Raw genomic sequence first — 16,524 nt, forward strand, 5'->3', positions numbered from 1 at the left:
CAGGCAAAGAACTTTCAGCTTATACATTTTCAACAATTCATCACATGGGGAAACAGCAAAACCTTTTTCCACTGTGAAGTGATCCAAAGGGCTTCCATTTTTGGCACTTGGTTTGGAAATTCCTAAAAAGTGCCTGATTTCAGGCAGTAAGTGGCATTTAAAACTGGCTGCTCCAGACCCAGCCCTTGCCCTGGGACTGCTCACTGGCAGGCACTTAACCATGTAGGTGACAACGTACTTATGGTGGAAACAAAACAGAAAATTAAGGCCATGTGCCCACTGTTCCTCCTTTTCCACCTTTCTGAGATGCTTCTTTTGACTTCAGGCTTAAGTTCAGCCTCTGTCAGTGAAGTAGCTGATAGAAGTGACTCTGATCACACAAAGCAGTATACTAGATACTAATAAAGACATTTGAAATGCAGCTGTGATACACCTCTTACTGGTTCATACTGGATTTTCTCCACTGCTTCCAGAAAGTTATGTCAAAAGCAGATGAGAAAGAAATCAAGCCCATAAAAATTTCAGTTTGAGCAGAGAAACTGTTTTGCCATTTTCCACAAGATAGTGAACTGGATAAAATTTGTGCAGGCATTTTTACTAAAATTTTGGCTTTCATTTACGACTGCCTCCCCATTTTATTTCAAATAGATAACTTTCAAATGTATGGTCTGCTGTTTCTATGATTTGTTATAAAAATGTATGTGTGAAATATCTGAAGCAAACAGTGAAGAACAGTGCATGATGGCAAACCACAGGCATGTTATTCAGTAACTATTACAAGTGGCCCTTCAGGTAGTCCAGAAGCTGGAAGACCTCTCCTTTTATTTGATGAAAAGGCTACACTGCCATGAAAGTAGAAACCTGAAGTAAAACTGAAGTTTTGTTGGTTTTTTTCTCAGCTAAATTATTTTTGTAATGTACTTTCCAGCCTCCCGTTCTTACCTTCAGTTTGATTTTAAGTGTTTGCCAAAACATAACTCTCAAAGTTGCCACTCTGGCAACATAATACTTTTAAAAAGAACTTTTAAAGAAGATGCTAGCAGAAGAGCAGCAGGAATAAATAGTTGTGCAGTGAGTCAGCAGGTGTTTTTCAGACCCTGGAGGGAGTTGTGAAATGTGATGAGCTCTGGATTGTATCTATTATTTTTTCTATCAAAAGAGGTCAAGAACTTTTTAGAAAAGATTTTTTTAAAGCTAGATAAAAATACATTGCTATAAATCAGTGCCTTTCAAAGAATAAGAGCAAAACAGAAAAAAGAATGACTTAATAAGAAATCACAGAGTTCAGGAAGGAGAAACTTGTGTTCTCAGCTCTGACATGAAGTTTCTATATGTCATCAGATTGTACCATTTATTTACTTGCTTAGTTTTACCCATTTGCTCATTTGCAAAATAACACAAAAGAATAGCTGAAATATTAATTTTATGAAATTCATCTTCCCTTTATATAAAGCATCTTTGCAAAGCTGACTTCTAAATTACATTTCACTTGCTCCACAACAGTAATAACAATTATCTTCTCTATATTCACAGATCCTCAAGGGTTCACTTTCTTGACATTGCTCTCTTTTCTATCTAGTTTTCATTGGAATTTTGGCACATTTTCCCCCTTATGTGTGGTGGCAATGCATCAACACTAATGGGAAAGGCTACTTGTGCTTTTTTAGATTGGCACTTTTATTTCTGGAATAAGTGGTACATTTTTCTTGGGATTTTCGCTCCCCCATTTTTATTTTTTTTTTTTTTCCTGTTCTCTCCATGTGTCTTTCCGTCTCTCATCCTCCCAGCCTCCCTTATATTGTCGCATGCTGGCTATCTTACGAACCTTTTCTGCAAACGGTGAACTATTAGTTCTCAGAGCAAAGCTCAGTGATCACAGATGCAAGCTACATAGCTTCAGTTGATACGGCAAGAAAATCCTCTTTGCAGTTTTGCTGAAAATCTTTATTTACATATTTTAGAATAAATAAACTGGGAGGGTTCCACTATCTTTTTTCTGAAAGTCATAAAATGTACAGGGAAACAAGATACCCTTTTTTACTCCAAAGCTGATAAAAATGGCCTAAGAAAACTAACTCAGAAAGCCCTTCAGCTCGTAATTCATTCTTATTTGTTGGCTTAATGCCAACTTTCTTGTCTCTCCACAGTTCCAAATTTAAGTTATTAGATCGCTGGAAACACAGACAAATAACAATCATGACCAGAGATTTTAGAAGAAATGCCCACTTCAGCCTCACAGATTTTCCAGGCAGCTTATTCAGCGATTCGATGTGAGTGTCTTATCTTCTTTTTCTATCCTAATCATGCCTTTAAAGTGTTTGGTCCATTTTGAAAGCAAAAAAACTGAGAAAATATCAGAAAAAAAAATTATTTCTTGCCAACTGCACATTGACAAAACCAACAGAGGAATCTCACGACTGTGCTATCCTTATACTCCTCTCTTGTTTCCTGACTCTCTCCTGCCTTAGGCTTTCCACTCTTCTTTCTGCTGAATTGTGTGACCTGCTGTTCAGCCTCAGGCAACTCAGTTGTGGAACCTGGGATAGCACTACTTGCAGTGTCATTGAGTTGTTTGCCTATGCCGGCGTTTGAGATTTCTTGCTTTCTGGAACATTTCACCCCACTCCTCACGTTCAGGCAGGACTCCATTCCCAGGCAGCAGTGAGGGGGCAGGGCGGATGTCACCCTTTCCCACCTTGCACATCCTCTGGCAGCCCCTCTGCCTCTCTTCTGACTGACACTTCGTGCTCTTGGGCACATGGCATGAGCCAAGTGGTTGTTTTAACAGCATACACAGGCAAGGCAGTAACAGGAAAAGAACAGAGAATTCAAAAGTAGCAAAGTACACTCCATTTTCTTTCCCCTTATCTCATCCATGTCTGTTGTACTGGAGTTTTGCTTGTTTGCTTGCCTGTTTATTTCTGCTGGGAAACTGAGGGGGTATAGGGTTGTGGGACCATGACCCTGTGACCACCAGCCAGGGTTTCACAGTCACTGCATTTCATGAGATCCCTTTACGATTGCCTTGGCTGCAGAACCATCACAGGCTGTTTGCTTTCCCTCCCTCTGTTTGCTTTCATTGGCTGTAACCAGCTCTTTTTCAGTTCTTTCCTTTCCTGGGATGCCAGATAATGCCAGTTAACGCCAGTTAACACCAATAAGTCAGTGTCTCAGCTTTTCAGCTGAAAACAGGTTCTCACACCTGCTGAGTTTTTTACTATCAGTTGGCTACTGATAAGGGTGCAAAACATCTCTCATACCAATGCCATGCCAAGCAGCAGATCTCAGGATAAAATATTTCACGTTTCCACTTACTAGGAACATTTTTCCTTGAGACCTTATCACCCTGATACAGTAGTTTTGGCACAGGGTGTAACTTAGGGAGCAGGTTGAAGCCCAGGAAGTTCCCCAGTACCTCTGCAGCACCCACAGCTCAGTATGACAAGAGTGCATTGTTCTCTGGGCAGCCCAAGCACAAGTCCCCAGAGTAACAATGCCTTCCTTCACTTTTTTTATTTTGCCATTATGGTTTGTGCTGTGTACTGGCTGCTTTACCATCCACGAAAGCTGGTTACCTCCTGAGGTTACTACAGGAGGCAAAGTTAAGACATTGCTGTGCTGCAGCTGGCATAGATACCATGAAATAAAGGCAGAACTAGGGAGGAAAAATGGCTTATTTGGCCTTTATTTTCAGAAGAAGATTATCCTGCTGGATTTCTGAGTAAGCAAGTAGGTAAACATTTAAAAATCAGTCCATGCTCTGGCTTCTGAGGATAATGTAGGTAGCACTGAACTCCAGTTTTAAACACAGTTAAAAGAAATCTCCTTTTGTCTAAAATTTCTTTTTATTCTTATTCAAAAAGAATAAAACTCATTGTTGTATTCACTTAAAATTCATCACTTTAAATCTGTTCATCAGAAGATTTGGGAACTCAGTGAAAAGCAGCCTTTTCTTTTGATTACTTCCTCCTGGAGGTAGTATGCTTCTTGTTGAGGGAAGGTACATTTCCTAGTAAGCTTTTAAGTTCTCCCAAAGTATATAGGTGTCAGCAGCTATACATAATAAGTATATTTAGTTGTAGGACTACATTTAGTTTAGGGGTTTGAACAGAACATTACATCTCTTACTTCCTCCATCAAAATTAGTAATACCCTACAGCTGATGTGTCAGCTCACAGCTGAAGGACACTCTAAGTGTGATGAGAGTGGAGGTGCCTTCCCACACTGTTTTTGTAGTGATTGGCAGAATTAGTTTTGTATAGAACTGGGGGAATGAAGGAACAAAGAAAGGGTGCAGAAGATCTTCACAAATGCAAGAAAGGCTGATGGATACTTCCAGTCTCACCAATGTTGTACTGCAAACTTGTCTCAATAACTTTGCAGAGCAGTCCCTATTTCAGCAAAGCACTCTTTTGTCAGTGGGATGGCAAAAGCTAATAGTAAAATTAAGTAGTCAATTCTTGTATATTTGATTACCTAAGGAAGGGACAGATCTTCTACATGGAACCTTCTATAACTTCACATGTGCAAACTTAACAGCTGGGAATCTCTGAATAACCCTGGTACAAAGAGAGCATAGAATGGGTAAGCCTGTCATCAGTTCATGCTGTTCAGGATGCCTCACTTCCCACTGGGCATTCCCCCTTACAAACATCCCTCCTTTTCTGCCAGACCTCGCCAGGAGTATGGAGAGCCTCTCCTAAATTCTCCATGAAGCTGAACATGCCATTGAATGGCAGGCTGAGCTGACCCTCTTGATCTTGATCTTGGCTTCTCAGCAGGCAGTAGGGTCACTGACTCTGGGTCAGCCCTCCCCAGGCAGGAGGAGTGAACCTCAGGGCCACACAGGCTTTGCTCCCCAGCAAGCTGAAGCAGCATCCTCGCAGTTCTCTGACTTCTTTAGGGCCATTACATAGCAAGACATTAAGGATGTGGAGCCAGCCCAGTTTCCAAACAGCAGGCACTTGAGCAGAGCTGTGAATTATATGAGGTGTGTGCTGTTAGAGGAGGTTGTTTACACACCACGTTATAGCAAAGGAATCTTACTATAGCTGATTTCAAACTTTTAAAAGATTTCAGCTCCTTCCCCAGCCTAAACAGCCCCTCTTTTTTTTTTTTTTTTTTTTTTTTTTTTCTCCAAAACATCTTAATAATGTCTTTAAAAGTTGACATTAATTTTTGCACATAGCCCATGAGGATGTGGCAAAAAATTGTTAACAGCCCTGATAGCTTCCTGACAGGTGGACATTTTACATGGAAAATATGTTACACATGAGAGCAGAGCTAGGCTGGCTTATTTAACTCCACACTGAAGGCACTGCCAATGCCAAACTTCCTGCTGGAACCAGTGCCCCTGCAGCATCTTTAGCTCTCCACCTTCTGAAGCTGACAGTGAGGCAGCTCTCAGAGCAGTTGCAGTGTCTTTGTCAAATGTTCTTGTTAAGCAAACACTGATAAAGGGTGTATCATGCCTATTCTACTTAAGAATTAGGAATGTTTAGGAATTCTCCTTCCTGGAAATTTTGCAAAAGCTACCAACTTTCCACCTCTGCCGTCCCTCCCATGCTATCTGCAGGCATTAGTGTATTAAAACAAAAACAGCCAAGACAAAACAGCACTCAGTGAAAGAGAAGAAAAGCACAAACAAGGAGCCTGCAGCACTGCCAAATCATACAACAGCGATTCCCACCAGGGATAGCTGGGACAACTTTCCTCACTGAGGCCAGTGGGTCTGCTGAGAGCACTTGGGGGCTCCCACACTAGGACCAGGACCAGGATGGGGCAGGCAGCCCCTGTAGGCAGCTTGCCTACACCCATGTAGCTTTTGCTGTGGTGCAGCCTCTGGCCACTGCTTCCACCAAAGCTAGCAGGGGTGGAGTGACTCCTAGCAGCTCTCAGAATCAAGCCTTTGACTCAATATAACTGAGACAGTTTCAGTTTTTCCACAAATAATTTTCATGGGAAGAGGGTGGCTTGCTTTTCATTTGCTTATAAAATAGCATGTGCATCTACGTTGTGAAAGCCATTGCAGACTGCAGAGGGCTGCCATGGCTTTTCTTTCCTCTCTGCTATTTCTCACCACAACTTGCCCAGTTTACAAGAACTAAGTAATGCCGCATGTGTGCGCTCAGTGCCCTAACTTTAGCTGACACAGCAAAAACTTCAAAACCCTCCACTTAAGTGTACCTTCTCTGTTAAAAACCTGTGCGTATGAACACCAGAGAGAGGAGGAAAAGAGGAGAGACTTTAAGCTAATGGCTAAGGAATGTGCATCGAGTTGTGTGTGGATGTCTGATGTCTCCAACTATTTGTTAAAAGGCATAAGCAATACTTCCGACAAACGGCCCTCCCCTCGCCTGCAATAGGCTCCCAAGAATAGCAACAGCCTGTGTCACTGCAAAGGGCAAAGCCTTCTGAAATAGCAACAAAGTTGTTCACAAACCACTTTGTGGTTTGCATTTGGTTTCAGACAGCTTCAGCAACTTGTTGCAATGAGGAAAATAACCTGTGCTTTCCCCTCCGTCCAGGGAAGGACTGCTGCCCTGTGAAGTGCTCCTGCCCCAAGGTGCAGAGGGGCTGGCAATGGTACCTGGGCAGAGCAAAGGGGACCTCAGCCAGCAGAGCCAGACGATGAAAGCAGGGGAGGATGAGGAGAGCAGCCGGGGCAGCCGCCGCAGCAGCCACCGCCACCTCCATGAGCTCCCGGCTGCAACAGGTAAAGTGGCCGGAGCTGAATGCCAGCTGTTCATTTGGCAGCAGAGCAGCATCGTGCCTGTGGAGCTAATGCTTGGGGCTGTGAAAGCAGCACTGCAAAGCCAAGGGGCGTCCCAGGGAATGGGACTCTGGATGTCTGACAGTGAGAGGGAGAAAACGTGAGTAAGGAAGAGAAATGCCAGCTTGAAATTTGAATGAAGCTTTATGCTATACTTTTCCCAAAAGGCCTCGATCCTACTGTCTGTGCATATGTTGTTTGTTGTGTAGAGGCCTTCCCTTTACGTAGATCAGTCTCCTGAAAAGTTGGGAAACCCCCTGGTGCCCAAGATAGCAGCGGTGCTCTGGCCCTTTCATGCTCGGAAGCAATACAACCCTTTTCACGGAAGTGGAGGGAGGCCAGGCAAGCACTGCACCTGCTCACACAGAGGGAAAGTGCAGGGTGGGACACGAGGACTCCCTTCTCTTTTCTCTCCTAGCATTTCAGGAAGAAGCAGGGTTTCTGTGCTGACACCCTGAAAAATCAACTGCAGAATTTCTTCTTTTGAGTACTGAAGCTGAATTTCGTAGCTCTTCACCTTTGCTGTCCTGCCCAGCCAGTTTGTCTAAGTTACAGCACGGTTTTGCACCTTGAGTCACTTTCAGTGATGATAAGGTCAAAGGGAAAATGACCCACAAACATGATATTTTGCACCCACAAGACAGCTGTACCCAAACAGGAAAGTACAGTTGTAAGCCAGAAATTACTATGTCCCAAGCAGGTTTTGTTCACTTCAAAATGAACGAACTGACTAACCCACAAATACCACAGGCAGAAATGCTTCGCTGGAATGTAATAGTGATCAGTCTAGCAATGTCTACTGACACCTGGATGCAGAGGTCAAACAAGAAGGCCAGTTGGTGTGCAGACATATTTAACATTACCTGAGGGCATGGGGGGAGCAAAGCAGGTGCGTCTGGGATAACATTATCAAAGGGAAGCACAGCAATTACAATAAACAGCAAAAATACTGCAGCACAAGAGCTATGGCTAGAAGAGTACATACAAATTACACACTTGGCTTTACCCTCAGAAATTAAAGCAGCAACCTGAGGAATTTTTAATTGCCTGGCTAGGAATTAAAAGAACTTGTTGATTCGTACTGGAAAATAATGAAACAAAACCCAAATCCCATTCAATGTAATGAAGTGCCAGGCTGCCTGTTGACATAATGAAAATACATGGAACAGCACTAAGAGAGATGGAGAGATGGCGAGGGTGGGTCTGCTCAGGATCTGCATTCCCTGCCTTTCAATCACTGCCAGGGGACCTTTTCTTATGAAATTCAAATATTACACAATACTTTAATTGGGCTTATACTGTACAATGTATACAATGCTTCCCACCATCACAGGAATTTAGATGTGTGAAAATATGCAATTCCTTCAGCCCTCTTTTTTAGTTCAATTTACAAAATATTTGTTTTGGTTTTGCCTTTCACACTTGGGTGAAAGGAGTCACATTGGCCAAATGGTCGTGGATCCCACAAGGCCCTGACACTGTTTTCAGGTAAATTTAATATATTCTGAGATTTTCCAGCTCTGCTTGCAATATAACTTTGTCCCAAAGCTACCATTTGTTTCTTCCCATAGGGTCTTGTTGGGTAACTGGTTTAGATCTCATGCCAGACTTCTAGATGGACAGTTAGATCAAATGTATCCCAGCTAAAAGGAAAAACACAGCTATTAAGTAGGTATTGGATCTAAAGAAACCTCAGGCATTAGAATAGATCAACAAGGAACTGGATGAGACAGAGAAAGGGACTGTGACAGTGACAGTGCAGCAAAGATCATGATGGCATGAAAATAGGATAATCACCTTTTACAAGAAGCAAAACCATAATTCAATCATGCAGCAATTCCCAACACATGCCATTAAGTATTTATCCTACAAAACCACCTGATCTACATGCTGTACGCTTTAGCAAAATGCTTCTTTAAAGACAGCTTGGGGAATTGTAAACATTATTTCCTTTTAACGGCAAACTTTTTGTATGTCAGGCAGCATTCACATGGAGAAGAAATATATTGTTAAAGACAGCTTAAAATTTTCAGATAGAGATGCTGTAGTTTTAAGATTTATCATGGATAAATGTAGATACCTTGTTACGTTGAAGAAGGGAGATTCCATGCTGTAGATCCATATCTGTGCAGTGCACTCAACTAACTCTGATTTTCTAATCTGTGCTTATTAACCAAGGATTGACAAAGCTTGATTTCACCTTCCAAATGTCTAAATTAATCAAAGTATCCCCAAGGATTTAAAAAGCATATATTTGACCTTGCAGGAAAATATTTTCCTTCCCTCCCAAATTGAAACATTTCTCACCTCAGAGTAAATCAAAGTCAACAGAAAAAAGCACCATATTGGAAGGGACTGTCAAATCCCTTCCTATCAAAAATAGATGTATTTGCCCAGGTCATGTAAAAAAGTAATCTCTCCTCTCAACATCCCATTCCATCCCACTAGTTTTCTGTACACACTTCTTGCTTTCTTGGGAGAAAGGAAAGAAAATGTACATAAATGAAACCTCAGTGTCTGGATTAATGTGGAGCATGGTGTGCGGTACTGTCAAGGTGAGTTGCAAAGGGCTCACGGGCACCTATCCCATGGCTCTACTGCACATGAAATTGTGGAAGAGAGGTGCTTCCCAGCTCATCTTGTAAATCTTTCCTGGCACAGATCATTTTTCTGTAGTGCCCAGAAAATTTAGACCCAGGTCAAATATTTTGTCTTTGGAAGGGCTCTATTTTCCCAAACATGTGCTTGAAGATAAGGTCACATTCTTATTATTTGACCTTATGCAGTCTCACCATCAGTACTCTGTGCTATACTACAACTGTGCTTTGTCTCCTTTTCAGGAACCTAGCATGCACACTTCCAGCAAATGTTCTCAAATATGAGTTTGTTTGCCAAGTAATGTTGCTTTTGACCTGAGTAGCAGCTGTGAGAAATCAGTTTGTTTACATGCAGAAACTCAAGAATAGACTTTCCAATCACTTGTCATGTACCAGCCACACGCTCATTACCCACGGTGTCTGTTGCAAACAGAAAGAGAAATTTCTCTGGAAGATATCATTAAAATATTTTATTCCCCCGGGATGCACAGTGCCATGGGTTTTTCAGGCTTCTCATAAAAATAAGAGGAATATAAATTTTAAGAACTTTTTTCTTTTTTTTTTTTGGGGGGGGGGGGGGGGGGGGGAAATATGCCTAAGAACTGCCAGCAACATAATTAAAAGTGACACTTAAAAGTATTGTGAGTGAAACTACTGCAACATGCTTTATCTGGAAATGTTAAAGCAAAACATATACTGAAGTCAGAGGGAATTTTGATCAGAGGAAGACTGTGAAGGAAAATCAAGTAGAGATTTCAGGGCATAACTCAGCAGGCAGCCCTGAGCAGGCAAGTCTTAGGTACACCAGTTACAACAAAACCTCATAGCAATATAAGGATATTTCTCAGCAGAACAGGGCCTGTGAGGAACAGGAGACACCAAGTTAACTGCTGAGTTTGCTGCTGCTAAAGCAGAAAGACATCATGTCTCCCTCTGCATCACATCAGAATCTGCTTTTCCTTTAGCGGTCTGCTCTAGTTACAGCCCTTTTCTATTTCTATATGACTCTGTGAATCTGTCACTGGATACACGAACAACAATGTCAGTTGATTATTCAGACATTATTCAAGCTGCTGTACTTGGAGAGGCAAGAAATATATGGGCTTGAGTGCTTCCCTAGCAACTTCCCAAGCGTCCAAGCTCCACAACCAGTCTGTACAGCCTCCCAGATTAGAAATATTCACCTTGGTTTCTCTAAGGACCTCAGGCTGAGGAAAGCACAGTCTGGATTGTAAAGAATAGTGCTAGTGGTGGACTCCATCAAGATATTTGACTTTGCACTCTCCTTTTGAATCAAAAACTGGAACTATACAAAACTGGCAGTTGCACATTTAAAGAATTAAAAGCTGTGCATAACAGACCTCAAAGTATCAGTAGGAGACACTGCCCAAGCTGCTGTGTTTCTGCTGCTGAGCCTTAAACTCAGTTTTTTGTCCCTCTGTTGCTTAACATCTTTTCTCAGTTGCTTGGAAGAAAATAATAGTGTATTATTTGTGGATGATTAATCAATGGGATATGCCACTGGCTGAATGCAGTTCGAGTGGTTTGGCCTGCTGACTGCAAGTGAAAGTACTGTCTGTGATTCCCCTTTGCTAACTTTAGGCTTCTGCATCTGAGCAAGCCACACAGATTCCTTTTATAGGCAATGGAGAGAAATAGGCATCTGACCTACCTCAAATATCTAGACATGCCTATTTTTCACAAGTGGTTACAGAAGAGATGTAGAGATGCTGCAGATCTCTCACAGTTAGGTAAGTTGAAACCATCCTATGTATTTCAATACAGACATAAACTGATTTGCACTCCTAGGGTGAAAAGAGGCAGGTCATATTTAAAAGAAAGGCAGTGCCTTGGGAAGAACCCTGTCAGAAAAGGAGCTGGCTGTCCTGTAGGGTAACCAGCAGAACATGAGCTCCTGTACATGGCTGTGACAGTCGTTGGATGAGTAGAAGGGCAAATGTCCACCAGGAGCAGGAAAACTGTCAAGTTCCTATTTGGCATTGTGCAACCACTGCAGGAGCACTGGGTCCAGCTCACAATTTATTGAAGAAGTTGATAATTTGGATAGAATTCAGAGAAAACAGCTTTGAATACCTAAGGGACTGGTAAACTTGTAAAACCTCAGCTTATCAAAGAGAGGTCTTTGGGATGACTAGATGACAGGCCATAATTTTGTACTTGGTGAACACAGCTAAATGTAGGTAAATGGAGAATGTTATATGATGGCTGGAAGATGAAGTTGCAGAAATTAAGCCTAGAAATAATTTACAGATAGTTTACAGTGAAAGAAATTAGCCACTGGGATCTAAAACCTTAAAATCATTTGCTTTCAACCACTAGCAATTTTTAAATCAAATCTGAATACTTTAAACAGCCCAGTTCAAATAAAATATCATTTAAATGAGTCTGAAGGTTTATGTTGTGCTGTTCATAAGTGTCAAACTGGATGAACACAATGGTCTCTTTCAGCTTTATAATGTATAAATTAAGGCAAAATCTTAGGTTAAATCTACATGGCTCAATTATGTAAAATACAGAGATATCCAAGACAACACAAACATCAGCACTGAGCAGTACTTTGGGCAGAGCACTGTGATACTGTAACCAAATTAGCAGTGTAGCTTCTGGTACCCAAGCTCGTAATTCAGCACAACTCTGTCATTACCAGCCCTGATTTCTAGCTAGGATTCATTGAAGCTGTATTTTCCAGATCTAGTAACATACAGCAGGCAGGCAAGTTAAAAGTATAAAGGGGAGGGAGAAATTAGGTTTTGCAATGATAACATGTATATTGCATGCATGCAGTGGAGGATGGAGCACATGAAGCACAAAACAGCTTAACTGGAGTCAGTAGTACTTCCGCTGAAGTACTATTCAGTGCTGTTCAGTGTATGAAGGAAGTACAGCAGGATCTTGCCCTAACCTAACCCATTCACTAACCTCTGCATAAAATAAGTGCAATGACCTTGGATACTGCAGATATGAAAGAAGAAGCTTCAGACATAATACAGACATGGACACAACTATATATATATGTAAAAGATTGTTCCATCACTGATGCATTTTGTAAATTTGTTTCTGACATTTTCTTCAAGCTGTCCTACCTCCATCACAATAAATCTACCATCCACCCCCATCTTATGAAAGACTTCTTACAATATCCCATTTCCCCCATGCTCTTAGGGCCCATCATGACAAAACCATATGTTTTTTTTACCATATCCTGTCTATCTCTGTTTTTTCAGTCACCCAAGCCCAGAGGCAGAGTAGGCTGAGTGGAGCTGGGTGCACTCACTAGCTCCTGCTGTTGCCATGTGGCTTCTGCCTGACTAAAAGGGAAGGAAGGGAGAGCCAAGTAGAGAGCTAATAGGTGATACGTATCTTAATAGACTTAATGGTCTAACTAATATCCCCTGACCCTGGAGGCACAATTTATATTCACACAGTATACTCTGCTACTCTCCAAAAAGACTCAGCCTTCAGTGGAGCGCCTGTAGGGTGTGATAGCAGGCTCGTACCTTGAGCCAAACTGCCTCCAGGAATTGTTAGGAGAGTAAGAGTTGGCTTGGGGCACAAACATGCCAGGGACCATGACAGCAATTTAGTAGGATATGTGGCCACATGCCAGGGTCTGTGCCTGGGCTCTGGCACTGTTTATTTTGGTAATGCATGCGTAGTGCTAGGGCTGCCCTTCTCTTTTCATGATTTACTTTAGAAATGTAATATCCTCTGTCAAATGAGACTGATCCTTGCCAATGTGCTCAAAAGTTATTGGCGAGGAACTCCAGGCAGTCAATGCGATCAAAGAGTCTTAATGCCTTAGAAAAATAAGCTAAAAATAAACAAAGTATATGTTTCATTTTCAGTTAGACCGTACACCACTTTCCAGCTTGTTGCAGGAGAATTAACTGAAAGACTGACTCAGTTATGCTGCAAAAGCTACCTCTCCTCAGATACATCCTGTCTCTCCAACTAACCAGAAAATCAGAAGTCAATTTTCCTACTTGCGTGGCAGCCAACATCATGATGAGAGGAAAGTCATGCTAGGAAAAGAATAAGACCAACAATAACAAACTGATATATTCTTCAAGGTTTAGGGTGTAAAAGGCCTCACAGTTACTAGAATACGATCAGTTAAATCTATCTTGTAAAAATAAACAGTGAATCATAGTTGTATAAAATGAATTTGCTTTAAAATGGACATTCAAAGGCACATAATCTCCACTTGGTTTATGCTTTCACCATCTATTTTTCATTCCTGACATTGTGGCCATCATAAGCTATGCAAAATATTAGATCCTGATATTCTGAAGTATCTGAGATTAGTGATGAACAAAGCCCAGAGTTCCTGAGCTTGTACCTCAAAGACTAGTTTCCCTACAATATCCCAGCTATCTGAATCAGCCTGGTGCTTGATGGCTAAGTTTCCATTTTGCAAAATAAAAACACTGGTACCAGCAGCCTTCATGACATCCTCAGGTGAATCAAAAGAATTGGTAAGTGGGTAGGAACAGCGTAACTTGTTATTCAAGTCAGGTTTGAAGCAATTTCACTTGGAAATTATTGTTTTCCTTGCCCACAGTACAGTAGTTAGGTGGACAAGACTTTCTCAATTCAGTAAAGGAAAAACACTGAGAACATCTCAAAGGCAAAACCTGTTTTCTTAAGGAAAGATTGTACTGTCAGTGTTGCTTTTTGCAATGTTACTCTGAGAGAGAAGTTTTAATATTTAGGGCCGGATCAAAATCTTATTGACTTCTGATCAGGAAGATACGAAACCCAAAAACATTAAAATTAAAGAGGTGTTTATATGAAATTATTTTTCTTCCCCCCAAAATATCATTTTATGTCACCTAACAGCTTCACCGAAAAATTATTAAAGGATTTTTTTGGACTGGTATATCAGTCCAAATATAAAGTTATTATTAGTTGTCATAACGTTGCAGAAGTCACACTTCCAATTTGTCATGTTTTTTATCCAATTTCAGGCTGTGGAACATTTACCTTTTTATCTTCTGCCGTTGCTGCTGTGAGTGGACTTCTGATGGGTTATGAGATGGGTGTTATCTCTGGAGCTCTTCTTCAAATGAGCAGCATATTAGAGCTCTCTTGCAAAGAACAGGAAATCATTGTGAGCTCCCTGCTTTTTGGGGCCTTATTTGCATCCCTTATTGGTGGATTCCTGATAGACCGATTTGGAAGGAGACTTGCTATCATTATTGCATCTTCTTTACTTGTGTTGGGGAGTTTGATTATCCTGCCCTATGAATCATATGGGCTACTTATTGTGGGACGAATTGCCATAGGTATTTCCATATCATTATCATCAATTGCAACGTGTGTGTATATTGCTGAGATCGCGCCAAAGCACAGAAGAGGCCTCCTAGTATCATTAAATGAACTCATGATAGTGATGGGCATTCTCTTTGCCTATATTTCAAACTATGTTTTTGCTAGTGTATCTCACGGCTGGAAGTATATGTTTGGCCTTGTGATTCCATTAGGTGCTTTGCAGGCTATTGCCATGTATTTCCTTCCTCCAAGTCCTCGGTTTCTTGTAATGAAAAACAATGAAGAAGCTGCGAGAAAAGTACTGGAGAGGTTACGGGAAATGTCAGATGCTACTAAAGAACTTACTGCAGTCAAGTCTTCCCTGAAAGATGAAGATCAGTATAGTTTCTTGGACCTGTTTCGTTCAAAAAACAACATGAGAGCTCGAATGTTGGTGGGACTCACCTTAGTCTTTTTTGTGCAAACAACTGGGCAGCCCAACATTTTATTTTATGCATCAACTGTTTTGAAGTCAGTTGGGTTCCAGAGCAATGAAGCTGCCAGCTTGGCTTCTACTGGAGTTGGAGTAGTTAAAGTGGTCAGCACAGTCCCAGCCATAGCTTTTGTGGATCAAGTTGGAAGTAAAACTTTTCTGTGTATTGGCTCTTCCATTATGGCAGTGTCTTTGGTCACAATGGGCTTAGTGAACCGTAACATAAATATGAATTTCACCAGCATCTGCAGAAGTCAGTCTCCAGAGGATTTATTTCACCAGAGACCAGGAAACCCCACCGGTGTCACCAATGGTAGCCTCAAGGACCTCTTTGCTAGTGCGGGTTCACCGGAAAGATTGTTATTTGATGCGCAGAGAAGCCCAGATGTTGCCAAGACAGGAGAACTGAACAGGACCGCCCTTGCAGGCAAAAGCACAACAGATTCTCACATGGAAACTGGGGAAGTTCCCGTTGTCCTGAAATGGCTCTCGCTGGTCAGCCTGCTTGTTTATGTTGCTGCATTTTCCATAGGTCTTGGACCAAGTAAGTGTTTCATTTTTCTAACTCTTTGTAATGATTTACTTGCAGGTGGATCAAGTGCTGGGATGACATGCTTGCCTTGGCATCAGGCAATGCCCAATTAGGCAAAGCAACGTTTCCTGCTAATATGCACTGATATTGTCAGAGACAGTCCTGGGGGGCCTGCGGTGTACTTTTTAGGAAGAGGTCCTGCCCAGTCAGGCCAATGGCCTAATCTCCCTTCAATTCAATGAGGTTAAAAACTGCTCTGAGCTTTGTACAACAAAATTTTGGGGCCCCTCAATATCTTTCCTTTTCCTAGTCTATTGTGTCCTTACATAAGGAAGGTTAAGATGCAGGCATTTGTTGCTGCTAACTCATAAACCCAACATAAATCTCAGCCTAGTGTGACACCATCATGTCCATGAAATGACAGCATGCCTGAGTCCTGCTGAGGATCTGGCCCCTTGATTATATAATAGTCTTCAAATATAGAAAAAACATTCAAGATATCATAGTTCATGAACAAACTGTATTATCATCACCACTACTGGTGCTGAAGAGCACAGGCAGAAGAACACAAAGGCACATCACTGTACAATCGAGGTACTGCTGTGGCTGCCATCACATTTGCACAGTTCCCACTCTGTACAGACAACATGTCTGCCATTCCCAGACACTAGCAATTACATCTCTACATTTTGTTTTGTCCTATTTCGTTCCAATAGCACTAACATACTACTGTTCTTTGAAAGGGCTGATTTTTTAAGCCACACTGCAAAACCCCCATGCTCAGAGTCCATTATTTATTAATAGCCTTTACGTACTTTTTTGCCCTGGCTCAAACTTGCCTTGCAAACACAGTGTACTC

General features: G+C 41.6%; 1 protein-coding gene across 1 annotated transcript in view; it reads left to right on the top strand.

The window, feature by feature from the left end:
• Positions 1-6,582: 6,582 nt before the first annotated feature.
• The window catches only part of SLC2A12 (solute carrier family 2 member 12), a gene marked incomplete at both ends in the record, with an annotated part of 29,262 nt that continues 19,320 nt past the window's right edge, over positions 6,583-16,524 (top strand). Inside the window, 2 exons of the mRNA XM_080616298.1 lie at positions 6,583-6,715; positions 14,358-15,677. Of these exons, the coding sequence (XP_080472424.1) occupies positions 6,583-6,715; positions 14,358-15,677 (1,453 nt within the window). The remainder of the gene's footprint in view (positions 6,716-14,357; positions 15,678-16,524) is intronic.

The sequence above is a fragment of the Psittacula echo genome (assembly GCF_963264785.1).
Source record: "Psittacula echo genome assembly, chromosome: 4".
Lineage (NCBI taxonomy): Eukaryota > Metazoa > Chordata > Aves > Psittaciformes > Psittacidae > Psittacula > Psittacula echo.